The sequence below is a fragment of the Panulirus ornatus genome, chromosome 5 (genome assembly GCF_036320965.1).
Source record: "Panulirus ornatus isolate Po-2019 chromosome 5, ASM3632096v1, whole genome shotgun sequence".
Classification (NCBI taxonomy): Eukaryota; Metazoa; Arthropoda; class Malacostraca; order Decapoda; family Palinuridae; genus Panulirus; species Panulirus ornatus.
Window position 1 is genome coordinate 13582928 of NC_092228.1, and position 17879 is coordinate 13600806.

The 17879-nt window shown below is 47.6% G+C and overlaps 1 protein-coding gene across 7 annotated transcripts in view; it reads right to left on the reverse strand.

Annotated features, from left to right (window-relative positions):
- The window catches only part of spri (Src homology 2 domain-containing protein sprint), a 558675-nt gene that overhangs the window by 272281 nt on the left and 268515 nt on the right, over positions 1-17879 (reverse strand). For 5 of the 7 annotated variants that reach the window (XM_071661630.1, XM_071661633.1, XM_071661632.1 and 2 more), the window contains one exon: positions 444-522. The exons of the other annotated variants lie outside the window; for them this stretch is intronic. In XM_071661630.1, the coding sequence (XP_071517731.1) occupies positions 444-522 (79 nt within the window). The remainder of the gene's footprint in view (positions 1-443; positions 523-17879) is intronic. 7 annotated transcript variants of the gene reach the window in all.

Sequence of the window (17879 nt, forward strand, 5' to 3'; positions counted from 1 at the left end):
CCCAGTGCTCCGAAAACTTCTGGGTTATAGATGCCCAACTGGTAGTTATGACACAACCTTGTTCAGACACTACCTGGCGATGAACGAAGGGCGGCAATGTGGCCATGTGTGACTTCAATCACCTGGGTTGTGTGGTCAGAGGAACAGCTGTTCCTTACCTTCAACATAACGGTACGACCCTTTAGCACGATGATACGACGCTTTAACACGATGGTACGACCCTCGAGGACGACTGTACGACCGTTGAGAGTGTGACGACCTGGCCTGTGATCTGTGGCCTATACGCGGGCCAAGGTGGAAGGCCAAGAAATCACACCAGAGGGCCGAACTTAATTAAGGGTTGTGTACCCGACGTGTACCCGTCATGCTGAACTTCAAGGCTGGTGGTAACTAGGTGTTCCTTGGAGGTCAAGGAGCACGTCCGTCCAGCTGGGAACACTCACCTGGAGAGGCACCACAGACCAGGAGCCTGCGCAGTCTCGAGCCATCCCCCCTACAGTTCCGCGCATCGACATGACTCACCTGGGAAGAGAGAGAGAAAAAAAATGAGTCATGGTTAGTTTACACTACATACCAAAAGCTGACGTGTCACACTGCTTAAGAAACTCTCTCTCTCTCTCTCGCTCTCCACACACACACACACACACACACACACACACACACACACATATATATATATATATATATATATATATATATATATATATATATATATATATATAAGCGTTGCAACAGCATCTACAATGTTTCAAAAGTGTGTGGAGGATTATATTTGCAAGCACATACCAATAATTCACTGACAGATCATAAATGCATTTTGCATCCACAGACGCAGCTATTAATCACACACACAACAAAAAGCGCGTTTTCCCAACTGGAAGGTCTCAAATATTTAAAACGAGCAGACATGAGAAAACATATATATATATATATATATATATATATATATATATATATATATATATATATATATATTCTTTTTTTTTCAAAAAGGAACAGAGAACGAGGCCAGGTGAGGCCTCAGAGGCCCAGTCCTCTGTTCTTAACGCTACCTTGCTAACGCGGGAAATGGCGAATAGTTTGAAAGATATATATATATATATATATATATATATATATATATATATATATATATATATATATATATATATATATATATGATAGAGTTGATAGAGATGCTCTGTGGAAGGTATTAAGAATATATGGTGTGGGAGGCAAGTTGTTAGAAGCAGTGAAAAGTTTTTATCGAGGATGTAAGGCATGTGTACGTGTAGGAAGAGAGGAAAGTGATTGGTTCTCAGTGAATGTAGGTTTGCGGCAGGGGTGTGTGATGTCTCCATGGTTGTTTAATTTGTTTATGGATGGGGTTGTTAGGGAGGTGAGTGCAAGAGTTTTGGAAAGAGGGGCAAGTATGAAGTCTGTTGGGGATGAGAGAGCTTGGGAAGTGAGTCAGTTGTTGTTCGCTGATGATACAGCGCTGGTGGCTGATTCATGTGAGAAACTGCAGAAGCTGGTGACTGAGTTTGGTAAAGTGTGTGAAAGAAGAAAGTTAAGAGTAAATGTGAATAAGAGCAAGGTTATTAGGTACAGTAGGGTTGGGGGTCAATTCAATTGGGAGGTGAGTTTGAATGGAGAAAAACTGGAGGAAGTGAAGTGTTTTAGATATCTGGGAGTGGATCTGGCAGCGGATGGAACCATGGAAGCGGAAGTGGATCATAGGGTGGGGGAGGGGGCGAAAATTCTGGGAGCCTTGAAGAATGTGTGGAAGTCGAGAACATTATCTCGGAAAGCAAAAATGGGTATGTTTGAAGGAATAGTGGTTCCAGCAATGCTGTATGGTTGCGAGGCGTGGACTATGGATAGAGTTGTGCGCAGGAGGATGGATGTGCTGGAAATGAGATGTTTGAGGACAATGTGTGGTGTGAGGTGGTTTGATCGAGTAAGTAACGTAAGGGTAAGAGAGATGTGTGGAAATAAAAAGAGCGTGGTTGAGAGAGCAGAAGATGGTGTTTTGAAATGGTTTAGTCACATGGAGAGAATGAGTGAGGAAAGATTGACCAAGAGGATATATGTGTCGGAGGTGGAGGGAACGAGGAGAAGAGGGAGACCAAATTGGAGGTGGAAAGATGGAGTGAAAAAGATTTTGTGTGATCGGGGCCTGAACATGCAGGAGGGTGAAAGGAGGGCAAAGAATAGAGGGCAAAGAATAGTGAAGTCAAAACACTACCACCACATCTGTAACTTAAAAATCCCACTCCGCCAACGCCTTATATTATAACCTTACGATACATCCCCACACCCCTCCTCACCTGGACACCTTCCCTCGACGTAACTCATGCCCCCCGGCAGGAGCTACGACGGTACAATACGATGACAACAGGTACACGCATGCGCCCGCTCCGTGCACCGGGGGTCGAGGGCGCATCACCTACAGCATCACGACGCGAGCACTGGGCACTGCGTGGTGACGCCGCCGCCGCGTCGTCACGACGGTATTCATGTCTCCGTGTGTGTGGACAGCACATACGTGAGCGCGATGTGGAGCACAGGGCAACAGACGGTGCTCAATAAACTTGCTCAGCCAGACGTATGTATCCCAACGTAGGTGGGACAGAAAGAATACTGCCCATGTATCTATTCCCTGCGTGTCGTAGAGGAAGACTCCCTCCCTGCATCACTTTCCCACAAGAAGGAACAGAGCGAGGAGCCAAGTGAGGAAATTTCCCTCCGAGGCTCAGCCCATCTGTTCTTCGCGCTACCTCGCCCCACGCGAGGAAACGGCGACCATGACATCAAATGAATGACTGGGAAAGGTGAGGAAAAGGTCAAGGGAGCCGTAACAATAAATCTACACCGGCCAATGTTTCTGGACGGTTAATTCCCGTGGGCTGGGGAACTGGCCGGCCAGGAGAGGCCCGGATTACCCATCTGGCCAACTGTGATTGATGACAGTTTGGACAAATGACCGTCTCCTGAACCTCACACACCCCCGGGGTCTGCTTGGGTTCTCACCACCACCATCACCACTACTAGCACCTCCACCACCACCACTACTAGCACCTCCATCACCACCACTACTAGCACCTCCACCACCACCACTACTAGCAACTCCATCACCACCACCACTAGCACCTCCACCGCTAGCACCTCCACCACCACCACCACCACCGCTAGCACCTCCACCACCACCACACATCCACTAGCACCACTAGCACCTCCATCGCTAGCACCTCCCACCACCACCACCGCTAGCACCTCCACCACCACCACCACCGCTAGCACCTCCACCACCACCACCACAACTAGCACTACCACCACACCACCCCACTAGCACACCCACCACTAGCACCTCCACCACTCACCAGGGGAGAGAGAGAGAGAGAGAGAGAGAGAGAGAGAGAGAGAGAGAGAGAGACGTCTGGGGTGTTCCCTGTGTGATCCTCCACGGGACAAGAGGAGGATAAAATGGCTCAGAGAGAATGCAGTTTTAACTGATAATATTGTACGAACCCAAAATGGACGTTTGAATATGGCAGTTTTACAAGAAAATGTACATTTGTCGGTATGATAAGATTTCTTTGTAGACCGGAATCATATCTCTATCCATAAAAAAGTGTGTGTGTGTACTGGTAGAAGTTCTTCTTTTGACTATAAGCTGTTAAAATGACCAGATAGCTGACTGGCTTTCATCAGAATTTTTCAGATTCTTTTTTCATCTCATAAAGTTGTCTGACTTCTCTCTATTGATAAGGCTGGGGCAGTTTTGTAATGTATCAGCAAGGGTCGTCCCGACGCTTTGATCTGAATCTATCAAATCATCTTCAAGAGCGCGTGAGGAGGTCAGCGGAGCGGGTGGAAATGATTGCGGGGAGCCGGGAGAGGCGGTGGTAATACCTGTATGCGCGGACGTGCATGTAGCGCGGGGCTCAATGGCTGTTGCGTGGTCTTGGAGAATGGCGTTGTAGTGACCCGTCTTGGATCGTGTTCTGGCTATTGATTTTAAGAGCTGCTTATGGTGTTCCGTGGTAACCTGTGCTTCGGCAGAGTGTAAGGCGTCTTGCCCACGGATCCTCCTTTGTAAGATTGAACGACAGTGCTATGCATCTTGGCGATCTGTTAGCTTTGATGGGGCTGCCTCGTCCAGGGCGACTAACCCAACACCCTCACTGAGTTTACACCGACTCGGCCGTGGCAAGTCGCTGACTGACAAAGACAAAATATGGGGCACTCCCTCACCGAGATCACCCTGCGCTACACCGTAGCTTCGCAGTCCCCTCAACGATCTCTCTCTCTCTCTCTCTCTCTCTCTCTCTCTCTCTCTCTCTCTCTCTCTCTCTCTCTCTCTCTCTCTCTCATATTTCTGCACCACGCCTTCCATGGGGAACCACCACAGCTGCTCACGATCATGGGACTGACCCCACCCACGCCACACCACACCACCTCCCCTGATCCTGGCAAGGTCAGAGAACACACCAATTGGCTTTCAAGGACGTCCCGTTTCCTTTTAGACACGGTTTCTGGAACGCGTCGCATGAATTGTCTTGCGCACCAGATAACAACATCACGGTTATCTTCCATAGCACAAAAGTTTAAACAGCATCATTTCTGCTTATATTTGCTCACAGGCGAGAGAGAGAGAGAGAGAGAGAGAGAGAGAGAGAGAGAGAGAGAGAGAGAGAGAGAGAGAGAGAGAGAGAGAGAGAGAGAGGGGGGGAGAATAGAGGCCAATGCTAGCAATACAAGATCAATCATCACCCATTTTCTTTAACTGGCTGCTTGTCACGCAGTTATGACGTACACACTCCTGAGTAATGATACGATCAGTGGGAACATAAGCGAGCACTGTACACGGTATCACCGGAGCCCCTCTGATCTACTGAGGCGAAGGATTGCGGGGTTTTGTGTGTGTGTGTGTGTGTGTGTGTGTGTGTGTGTGTGTGTGTATTCTTGCATGCAGCCGCACAACTTGAGCCCATCACTCTCCTGTATGTAAGATTATCAGCAAAATATTCACCTTTTGATAAATCAAGTATGTAAACAAGGCGGTATGATCCTTGGATCCTGGACTTGACCTCAGGGGTGGAGGAGGCCATCGACCAGGTCACCATCACACCCAAGGGTCGTCAAGTCGTAGCCAAGGGTTGGAGTAAATGTAGGTGGCACCGCCGTGCTAATAGGGTGGTATCTTCGTGCTTGAATCACGGATGGTACGGTCGTCCTCCAGGATGGTACGGTCGTGCTCAGGGTGGTACGGTCGTCCTCCAGATTGATACGGTCGTGCTGAAGGATGATACGGTCGTGCTCGAGGATGATACGGTCCTACTCAAAGATGGTACGGTCGTACTCAAGGATGATACGGTCGTCCTTCAAGATGATACGGTCATACTCAAGGATGGTCCGATCGTCCTTCAGGATGATAAGGTCATACTCAAGGATGGACCGGTCGTCCTCCAGGGGCAGTATTCTATAAGCCATGAAGACGGAGCACAGCTGGTGCATGTAAACAACTCACCAGACAATGGTTACGTGGTGGGGAAGATGGACCATCTGTACCTACCTGGAACATATATGGTATAAGACACTCCGCAGATATAACCTATATGGTAAAACTCTCTTAACACGATTACACGTTACCTGCCTCAACCACTGGTAATGACAGGGGGGGGAAAACCACTTAAATCATACGTCGTAAGACAGGATGACACTTCCCCTCCCCCACCCACGGCACGTCTGGCGGTAAGGCACACGAAGGGTTAGACTTACTCGCTACGGCAGTGTGGAGAGCGCAAACACACACACACACACACACACCCAGTGGAGGGGGATGAAGGCCACCACGTGGTGTACTGATCCCCCACCACGCCAGCATCGCCGAACCCCGCGCCCCCCCCCAACGAACTCGTGCACCGTCAGCGTTCCAGCAACATCAAACAATGGCCTTTGGCAACCTGGACCATGAATAAACAGTGGCGTAACCGCTCGCTTGCCGGGAGAACACGAGCGACCGCACCGCATTCCTTGGTGTGTGTGTGTGTGTGTGTGTGTGTGTGTGTCAGCAACCGATGTTACTCACTATTCAAGGCAGTAATTTATTCAACCCACCGCCGCAGCAATAACGAAATGGAACTTTGCATACAGTGCATCGCTGCTGCCATTTCGTAAGGACAACGGAGTAACCTCAGAGAGAGAGAGAGAGAGAGAGAGAGAGAGAGAGAGAGAGAGAGAGAGAGAGAGAGAGAGAGAGAGAGAGAGAGAGAGGGGTTAGGTGGACAGGGCCTGCCTTACAGTAATGATGGTAATGCTGGAACGTCCTGCATACGCATGATCCAACTGCAGGTGTTTTCACACAGGCCTGATAAGCAGCAGTCGCCTTCCTCGAGTCTCAGGACCAAATAGTCATCGCTAGGGTGGCCGGGAGACTTCACTCACTCTATACAGGAATAGGACACACGCTCACTCACCCACTCCCTGCTGTGACGAACGCACGATCTGTTGGACTGAAGGAAATGCCAGCGAGAGGACGGACGGGCTCCGTCACACCTCGCCGAAAACATTCGGAAAAGATTTGGAACGAGAGCATACCAGATGGACAGGGTAGGTGGAGCGGGGTCCAACTGAATGACCACCACTTTCCCCCCCTGGACCCGACTCCGCTCTTATCCTCCCTCCGTGGGGTTACCATGAGAATACTGGCCACGAAAAATCCTCTATACAATCACTTACAGTCATTAAGGAACAATATCAGTGTTGTGTAGCAGACACTGTTGTAAATTCTGTTGTATGACAGTGTATTGCTGCAGACACTGTTGTAAATAGTGTTGTATGGCAGTGTATTGCTGCAGGCACTGTTGTAAGTAGTGTTGTATGGCAGCGTGTTGATGAAGACACTTGTAAAATGTGTTGTATGGCAGGATATTGCTGCAGACACTGTTGTAGTGTTGTATGACAGTGTATTGCTGCAGACACTGTTGTAGTGTTGTATGACAGTGTATTGCTGCAGACAGTGTTGTATGACAGTGTATTGCTGCAGACACTGTTGTAAATATGTACACAATAGTTCTCTTACTCGTATTATGTAAGGAAATAGGTAAGTAATGCTTCATTTAATCAAACATTATCATTTATCCACTTATAGATATATTCATAACATTTACTACAAGTGAATATAAAGGAATGTATCATTAAACCCTTTAAAAATTCATTTAAATTAGTCGAAAATCCTTCTCTTTTACTTACTAATACAGGAGTTCTCTTAGACTACCTTGTACTTATAAATTCATCCATATATGCCTGTGTGTGTGTGTGTGTGTGTGTGTGTGTGTGTGTGTGTGTGTGTGAAAAATTTCCACAAAATATCTACACAGTAATGATTAATACAGCATGAAAATACGACCTACTGGTTGCCGTCATCGCTGTCTCTCTCCCACAAAAGACAACTCGCTGTTCACAAAACACCAGGACAGTCTCCAGCAGCAGCAGCAGCAAAACCCCCCCTTGATGAACGCCAAAGTACCCGTTTTTTTTGTTTTTTTTCGAAAGTTGTATAGAAAACGAAGCACAAAACACCACCGCCACCCTATTCCTACTACGTTCCCTCAAAACAACCTTGGCATAGAAAGAAAGAAGAGACAGACTTAACTTTCCAGACTATTCAGTTCAGTAACCGTGAAATATCCCGCCGTTTTTATCACCCCCCCCCCCCCATCACCACCACACACAACCAAAATGAAGAAACCGTACGACTTCCACGCCAGACGCAACTCCATAATGGTTGTAGCTAGCTGTTCCCTTCCTCCCACGCCGACCTATTCCCCTACCCCCAACACTTTCGCTCTTACTTTCCATGTATTCATGTCTCTATCTTACCTCATCACGTATTTATTCATCTATTATCTTACTCTGTCACTCATATATCCGTTATCTTACTTTGTCACGTACTTATTCATTTAATATCTTACTTTGTCACGTACTTATTTATCTATTATCTTCCTATCACGTACTTATCTATTATCTTACTTTATCACGTCTTGTTCATCTATTATCTTACTCTGTCACGTATTCATCTATTATCTTACTTTGTCACGTACTTATTCATCTACTATCTTATTTTGTCATATCCTTATCTATCTTAAATTGTCACCTACTTATTCATCTACTATCTTACCTTGTCACGTACTTATTCATCTATTACCTTACTCTGTCACGTACTTTATCATCTATTACCTTACTCTGTCACGTACTTTATCATCTATTATCTTACTTTGTCACGTACTTATTCATCTATTACCTTACTTTGTCACGTACTTATTCATCTATTATCTTACTTTGTCACGTACTTATTCATCTATTATCTTACTCTGTAACGTACTAATTCCTCTATCAATTGTACCTACCACCAACTTAACGTATGTACATGGGATGGTCATACGAGCCAGCTTTCATATCCTCCAACAATAAACATATGCCATACGAAGCGATGGTCTAAATATGGCCGAAACCCATCAAGCATAATATACAACTGAAAAAGAAGAGAGGAGGGGAAAAAAATATATCTCTGGTTCCATAAAACTTCCCGTATGCTCGATATGAGTCATTCTAAACACCGAGAGAATATTCAAAGTTTTCTGGAACTCTTTTATTAATCAACCTTTCTCGACTGCTATCAAAAGCGGAGCTGTCTTCATCAGAAACATTACCTACCCCTGCTGTTGTCAGTGGCGTACGTACATGTACGTTCCTTCCTGCCAGAGCTGTGTGCGCGTCCCCACCGCCTTTAATAACCCACCACGAACTAAGCCCGCCCACTTCTCTTTTTTTTTTTTTATACACGTCGCCGTATTGATACAGGAAGAGCGAACCCATCTAACGTCCATTTTCTGTGAGCGTCGTTTTTCTTTACTTATTTTACTTTTTTTATAGAATCTTGGGAGGTGTTCCCTTCCCCACTCAATACACCAGCCCTTACGCTATACGGTGTGTGTATATATATATATATATATATATATATATATATATATATATATATATATATATATATATTTCTTTCAAACTATTCGCCATTTCCCGCGTTAGCAAGGTAGCGTTAAGAACAGAGGACTGGGCCTCTGAGGGAATATCCTCACCTGGCCTCGTTCTCTGTTCCTTCTTTTGGAAAATTAAAAAAAAAAAAAAAAGCGAGAGGGGAGGATTTCCAGCCCCCCGCTCCCTCCCCTTTTAGTCGCCTTCTACGACACGCAGGGAATACGTGGGAAGTATTCTTAATCCCCTATCCCAGGGATAATATATATATATATATATATATATATATATATATATATATATATATATATATCATGATATATATATATATATATATATATATATATATATATATATATTTTTTTTTATATATATATATATATATATATATATATATATATATATATATATATATATCATGCATATCATGACTTACCCGTACACAAGTAACACAAGCCCAGGTTCAGTGAAAGCAGATTGCTAGAGACTATGCCAGCTAGCCAGCCAGCCAGCCATGACGGGACTGAGCCCTAGTTAACGAGAAAACCGTGACTAACACAGACCCCGGGAATCAGCCGCTCTCATGCAGGTGCTCTCGGCCGAACCCGTGATATTTAAAGGTCTCGCTGCCACGCCGAGTCCAAAGATGTTGTGCATGACTTTGTCACCACCAATGTGGCGGCGGCGGCGGCGGGCGTCTGTAGTGGTGGCTGTGGTGGTGGTTGGTGGTGTTGGCGGCGTCCTTATTCGCAATGATGGTCGCTGTTCCCTGTGTTGTGTTGTGATGGTACCACTGCACCACCGTGCAGGTTACTTGTTACCGGCGCTGTGGTGGTGGTGTTGCCGATGTGGGAATTCTGCCTCTCTCTCTCTCTCTCTCTCTCTCTCTCTCTCTCTCTCTCTCTCTCTCTCTCTCTCTCTCTCTCCAGACCACCTCGCTTGCACCTTGGGTCTGTGTATCTATGCAACTCTCTCTCTCTCTCTCTCTCTCTCTCTCTCTCTCTCTCTCTCTCTCTCTCTCTCTCTCTCTCTCTCTCTGAGTATCGACCAAGGGCACTGGATTCCCTTATCAAGAGCAGGCTAACCTGGAGGAAAATCGTGGAAAACGAAAGTGTTCGCCGCTTTTCGAGTCGAGACAAACCAGTCTGACAGGTTGTCTGGGTCGGGCAGTGTACAAAGGAGGGGGTTGGAGGAGGGGAGTTCAGAGCATCACGGTGTACATGTACAACAATGGCAAGGACCAGGCGTCACGTCACACGACCCTCCTCCTCCTCCAACTGCCAACAGATCATACAGTCTCTGTTAGACGTGGTCCTCCCCGATGTAATCTGTTTACTTTCCGAAACTCGAGGTGGTGTTCGTACGTCACTATAGCCGTGGCTGTCTCTGTGGTGGTGGTGGTGGTGGTGGTGGTGGTAGTTCTTGGTAGAGTGGTAGTTGTGGTTGTTTAACGGCGGTGTGGGTGGTTCCAGTGGAGGTGGATGTGGTGGTGGCTGTCATCTTGGTGGTGATGCTTCGAGGATGGATGGTGGTGGTAGGGGAGGGTGGGTGGAAGGGATAAAGGTGATGGCAACGCCGGTAAGGGATGATAGGGTCTTGGCGTCTGTGGTTGATGGGGCGGGTTATAAGGGTAGAGGTGGCGAAGGGAGAGAAGTAATGGTGGCAGCGGAGGGATGCGCGTCGTCCCTGACTTGAAGGGGATTGTAGGCAAGTCCTGCAGCGCGTCACCAGGAGTGGAAGAGGAGGAGGAGGAGGAGGAGGAGGAGGAGGAGGAGGAGGAGGTGGTCGCATGCAGCAGTGGTGGCTGAGTGAGTGAGTGAGCGACTACTCTGCACGCTGTCACTTTCTGCTGTTCCTCAGCGCCTCGTCTTCCGTCCCTCACTCTCAATCTCTTAACATTCGCTCCGCGTCACTTTGCGTGCATCATTATCTCCCTAAACTCTCTCTCTCTCTCTCTCTCTCTCTCTCTCTCTCTCTCTCTCTCTCTCTCTCTCTCTCTCTCCTGTAGCAGCAGACGCGCCCGGTGCTGTAGCTAGGCGCCACACCCCGAACATTCCCATGGTGTCACATTCCTTGCCAGGCAGCTCCAAGGATAACTTTAACGACGGCTGTCGAGTTCAGGTGAGGTTTTATGGCAGGATCATGACCCGAGGTGATGCCGCAGCGAGAGAGAGAGAGAGGCAGTCTGTCTGGTAGTCCAGCTCCGTCCTCATCTACGAAGGCATTAATGGCCCTCCAAAAAAACAAAAAAAAATTGCAATATTAGGGCTGTCTGTAGCCGTCTGGGGACAAGCTGGTTCGGTCCAGAAAATGGAAGATGCTAAACTCAAATTCAAACTCTTATATTTGTCCGATAAACTGCGCAAAATGAGCAAATGATTCCAATTTCGGGGCTGAAACGTGTGTTGCCAGCGACGTTCCGCGGTGCTGGAATTGGTCAGTTAAGGCCCTTGAGCACGCATGCCACACGATCGTTGGGTTATGATGGCATGGCCATTGACCCGGACCATCATCATACACACAAGGATCACACACCGTCCGCGCTCTCGAGAGGTCTGAACGGCCACGCAAACTGGCGAGAGGTACGACAACAGGTTGATGACGCTCGGCAGCGGGCGCGCGTCAGGTAGAGCGGACGGAGGAAGAGGAGGAGGAGGAGGAGGAGGAGGGAGTCATTGTTGTCGTTGCCATAAAGCCCAACCCCTCCCGTCGTCGTGTCGTGGAGAGCAGCTTGCACGGTGTGTTGTGTCGTCCGCTCCACAACTATTTCAGGGTCGCAGACCGAGGCGGTTCCGTGCGGGCGACGCCTCCGTACTTTAAACCAGAAATAAACAGTGAGCCGTATTTTTAAACGCAGTTACCCGCACGTGTTGTGACCACCGAGGCGAGGGAGGGAAGTGAGGTTCCGCCCCAGCTGTGGAGAGTGACAGTTCATGAGTTTATTCCAAAATAAATATATTAACAGGAAAAACGAAAATAAAAAGACCGGTTCTTCCATAATAAAAAGAAGTTACCCCGTAAATGTAACTATGAACTAATATTAACATAAAAACATAGAAAACGATTTGGGTGTTTTCCCCATTCAAATATCACGACCGCAATAAAAATTAACGGTGGGATCTAGGCAGCAACAGAAAACGAGCCCCATATACAGGCGGGACTGGCCTAATATAGCTCCTTCTGCCGTAACCTTAAGCCCAGCAAGTTCATAGGACATTTCCTAGAGCTTGATGGCTAATTAAATGCAAATGCCAGCTTTACCCAAATCATCATGGAGGAGGAGGGCGAGGAGGGCGAGGAGGGCGGGGGGAGAAGAAGTGGTGGTTGGTGGGGGGGAGGTTGATGAAGCCACCAGGGGCGGGGGCCGTCTGGAGTCTGCTGTAATGAGAAATTAATGTAAATCCAGATGCTGGTATTGGCAGGACATAAGGAATAAACCCCAAGAGGAAGTTTTGCATATTGGTCGTATAAATATTTCTTTTTTTTTTTTTCTTATCTTCAAGGATGGAGCTTCAAAATCAGGGGGCTACGCCTTCACTGAAATATGAACAGAGTTAAAGAGCGGGAGAAATGAGGGGAAAATATTATAAGACTTTTGTCGTAACGGGAAAATCTGCCCTTATGAAAACGGAGGACTCTGTTGTAGTTGTCAGGGAAGACAGTGAGATGGCAACAAACATTTCCAAAGCTTCGTGGTGTGGGGAAAGAGATATCACAACGGCCCAACCCTCGAGTTGCCAATGGTCGCAAAGTAAATCGTTGCGATGCAGCAGCTTGCCGCAGTCTAGCTAAATGCCTGGGGGCGCCATACGAAGCAGCCAGCTCTATGGAGTAGAAACCAACATATCTACTGAATAGGAATAGGAGAACTAACACAGCGGCGTAGGCTAGGTGGATCCAACTGTGAAGTCGGACTGAGGATATGGAAATACTTTAAATCTAACTCTATCTAGTAAGCAAATAAGAGTTAGAAACTACCTACGTGTGAGGAGCAGTGATCTATACAAGGGCGGGATCTATCCTCTGTATAGCCGGAGCAACTGTACGTACAGGAGAGAGAGGAAGAATTTTGCTACATCTGAACAAGACACATAGATTCCTGGACGCAACATAGATTCCTGGACGCAGCATAGATTCCTGGACGCAGCATAGATTCCTGGACGCAGTATAGATTCCTGGACGCAACATAAAGATTCCTAGACGCACCAGAGACTGCTGGACGCAACATAGATTCCTGGACGCAGCATAGATTCCTGGATGCAGCATAGATTCCTGGACGCAGCATAGATTCCTGGACGCAACATAAAGATTCCTAGACGCACCAGAGACTGCTGGACGCAACATAGATTCCTGGACGCAGCATAGATTCCTGGACGCAGCATAGATTCCTGGATGCAGCATTGATTCCTGGACGCAACATAAAGATTCCTAGACGCACCAGAGATTGCTGGACGCAACATAGATTCCTGGACGCAGTCTTCGCACGCTCTTTACGCAAATCACAATTAACCCTTTAGAAAAACTTACCCCCCCACCCCACCCAAGCTCGTCTACTACGTCCCAGACACTTCAGCCATCTTTTGGCATGTTCGTTCGGCGGCGATGTCGAACCGCTGCAGTATCTTTGGACGCCGAGTTACGATGATACACGAGAGCGATTACCAATAAACGCCCACCGACCATCTTTCCCTCCTCTCCCCCAACGTATACTTACGTAAGTCCTCCTTTACTGCAAGTATTCCCAATCGCCAGTAACTTTTGAACACACGCGACTCCGCAACATCTGAGCCCAGCCTCCGTACCTCCCGTCAACTCTACTTCCTCCCAATGGAAGTGGTTTGTTATCAACGGAAGAGAGAGAGACGGGTGTGTGTGTGTCTGTGTGTGTGTGTGTGTGTGTGTGTGTGTGTGTGTGTGTATGGTCATGAGGTCCCCCAGGTGGCTGATGTGAACATACGTACCACTTCAGGCCCCGTCGCTCGGCGGCCAGAAACATCGTCGAACGGTTGAAGGGGGGGGGGGGGGTCGAGAACCCCACCACAACAGAGGCAAGGGCTTCGTATAACACGTGAACCCACCCACAACGTAGGAATGGGCTTCGTACAACACGTGAACCCACCCACAACGTAGGAACGGGCTTCGTACAACACGTGAACCCACCCACAACGTAGGAACGGGCTTCGTACAACACGTGAACCCACCCACAACGTAGGAACGGGCTTCGTACAACACGTGAACCCACCCACAACGTACGAACGGGCTTCGTACAGCACGTGAACCCACCACAATGGAGGCAAGATCCTCGTAATACAGTTCATAAAGGAACATTTGGGAAGTGAACCATTCCACGCAACACCTCCCTAGTTCAGCAGACGCTACAGTCCATGGAGGAACGTACACACACACACACATATAGCCTGAGAAATGAACCATTCCACGGAGTACCTCCCTAGTTCAGCAGACGCGGCGATCACAGCCCGGAATGCTCCGGAAACGCTGTGCTAACACGTTATCAGTGAGTAGTAGTTTGAGCCCCCGCTCCTGGCGAGACATTAAGAAACAAGACAGTGTCTGGCCTGGTGACAGTCAGCTTAATTACACTGCCTACGAGGCCAGGCGGCGTTATGGCCTGGGAAACACGTCAGAGGCACTTGACAAGAGTGTAATTGAACAACATATATAGGTCGCCATGAGGCCAGTGACAGCGGTGGTGGGGGTTGAAGGCTGCGTGTGTTGAAGTACACAGATACAAGCACATTGCAAGTGCAAGGATGGGTCAGAACCCATATATGTGTGTTGCAGGGGTGGGTTACGGGCTCTATGTACTGGGTATATGGACACACACACATTACTGGCTGGGTTAGTACCCATATACTGTGGACAGTATAGTGGGCGAGCACAACACAATGGGGAGCTGGGTGAGTAAAGGTGGGGCCGGGGGGCGCTGGGTGAGTAAGGGAGGAGTGGGTGAGTGTAAGGGGAGCTGCTTGAGAATAAAAGGGAGAGGGCGAGAGTACACAGCAATACTGCCAGACAAGAATGACCCCAGCGGCCGTCATCACTAACACACACACACACACACACACACACACACACACACACACACACACCTGGGAGTCGCCACAGTCCCTAACTTAAAGCCAGAGTCCCACCTGCGAAGAAATATCAGAATACCAGAATATTCAAGAGTGTGGGTCAGGAAATATTCTGTAAACTGTTCACTTCGTATTGTAAAGCCTCCAATCCAGAGTTATATGCCTTATGTCTCGTCACAAAGAACTAAAAGAGAAGGTCCAGAGGAGGGCAATAAAGGTGATGTCAGAATTAAGAGTGACCAGTCACAGAGAAAGGTTAGTGGCCTTCATAAATTGGGTCACCACGGCAGAAAGATGTGTGTTTTAATATTCGGCCTGTGCGCAAGGCAGACCTGGGGATGATCAACACTTTATCAACTGCCCTATAGTTTATCCACCTGGACCACAAAACATTTAACCCCCTTTGTGCACGAAGGTACGACCCGTGTGCACGAAGGTACGACCCTTTGTGCACGAAGGTACGACCCTTTGGGCACGAAGGTACGACCCCCTGTGCACGAATGTACGACCCCCTGTGCACGATGGTGCGACCCTTATGCACGATGGTGCGACCCTTTGTGCACGAAGTGCGACCCCTGTGCACGAAGGTACGACCTTTGTGCACGATGGCGCGACCTTTGTGCACGACGGTAAGCCTCTTTTGTACGACGGCACGACCCTTGCATATGATGACGACCTGACTCTTCAGGACCAGGTACCCAAGGTCGTGTTCAACTGGGGCTCAGACAAGAACTAAACGAGAGAGAGAGAGAGAGAGAGAGAGAGAGAGAGAGAGAGAGAGAGAGAGAGAGAGAGAGAGAGAGAGAGAGAGAGAGAGAGAGAGAGAGACATTATCACACCCAGAAAAATTCAGGACGTGAAAACAAAGACATCACGACAGTGCTTGTCCCCAGCAGCCAGGACAAAAAAAAAAAAAAAGAATAAGCTGAACAAAAACGGACATGAGAGAGAGAGAGAGAGAGAGAGAGAGAGAGAGAGAGAGAGAGAGAGAGAGAGAGAGAGAGAGAGAGAGAGAAGACTGAGGCTCTCCTCCCCCCATCCCCTTTGAGAGCAGTGTCCCACCGGCTGGTGAACAAGTTGTCGAACCTGTGTGACAACCTTCGACCACCACCACCACCACCACAACCGCTCACACACACACACACACACACACACACACACACACACACACACACACACACACACACATGGACAGGGTAAATACAGAGGAAATGGTCAAGAAAAGAGGGGGAGGAATGGTTCAGTAAATGATATAAGAGAAAAAAAAAGTGCTATATGACGAAGGTATACGGGAGCACTTCAGCCACCCAGCACATGACACAGCAGGAGAGGTGTATGGCTGGATATAAAAGAGAGAGAGAGAGAGAGAGAGAGAGAGAGAGAGAGAGAGAGAGAGAGAGAGAGAGAGAGAGAGAGAGAGAGAGAGAGAGAGAGAGGAACGAAGACACTGTGAAGAGAGTGCTATTAGCAAGGCAGGAGAAAAAAAAAACTAAATGACCACAGACTGATCAGGTGTCAAGTTGCTTAGCTGAGGAGGAGCTAGATCAAGGCGAAGGGGACCAAGAGGGAACAGTGGGAGTGGATGATGTATGGGTATGTGTAGACGATGATGTATGGGTATGTGTAGACGATGATGTATGGGTATGTGTAGACGATGATGTATGAGTATGTGTAGACGATGATGTATACGGTATGTGTAGACGATGATGTATGGGTATACGTGTACACGATGACGTATGGGTATGTGTAGACGATGATGTATGGGTATGTGTAGACGATGATGTATAGGTACGTGTAGACGATGATGTATGGGTATACGTGTACACGATGATGTATAGGGTATGTGTAGACGATGATGTATAGGGTATGTGTAGACGATGATGTATGGGTATGTGTACACGATGATGTATAGGGTATGTGTAGACGATGATGTATGGGTATGTGTAGACGATGATGTATAGGTACGTGTAGACGATGATGTATGGGTATACGTGTACACGATGACGCTATGGGTATGTGTAGACGATGATGTATAGGGTATGTGTAGACGATGATGTATGGGTATGTGTACACGATGATGTATAGGGTATGTGTAGACGATGATGTATGGGTATACGTGTACACGATGATGTATGGGTATAAGTGAGACTAAAAAAAATTCTTTTTACAAAATGTCTTCACAGTGGAAGACACTGCTATTGCCCCCAGCACCACTTTAAGATGGAATTAAAGAGGCCACGGAGAATAATGAGACGTCCAGGTATGACAGGAGCAGAATACTAAATGGGTCTTGACCCACACAAGACTCGCGGTCCCGATGAAACTCAACCACACGGGCTGAGGATGTGTGACGACACATCTCACACAGACCACTTGATAGACTGATCAAAATGTCGCTGGGGAGGAAGAAAACACATTGCATTAACATGATTGTTCAGACAGGCTGAAGTAATGCCCTTACAGGGATCTCCTTTTGGGGGGCATGGCTTCCCCAAACTTGCAAGTACACGATCCTGTCTTCCATAATGGTCAGATAAGATACATTCCTTAACTTCTTATTAATGGCTTACAGATGAGTGTGACGACGAGGTTAAACTGTCAAGTGGGCAATACTTGGGCCATGTTATTGGAGTTTAAACTATCCATTTCTTTTTTATTACCCTTCCTCCCCGCTTTTTTTTTTCTTCATAGCGAAGTTTTAACATATAATGCATTTGAGTTCAACGACAGTAGGTTCCTCCCTCCAGCCTCCAGCAGAGGCGCCGT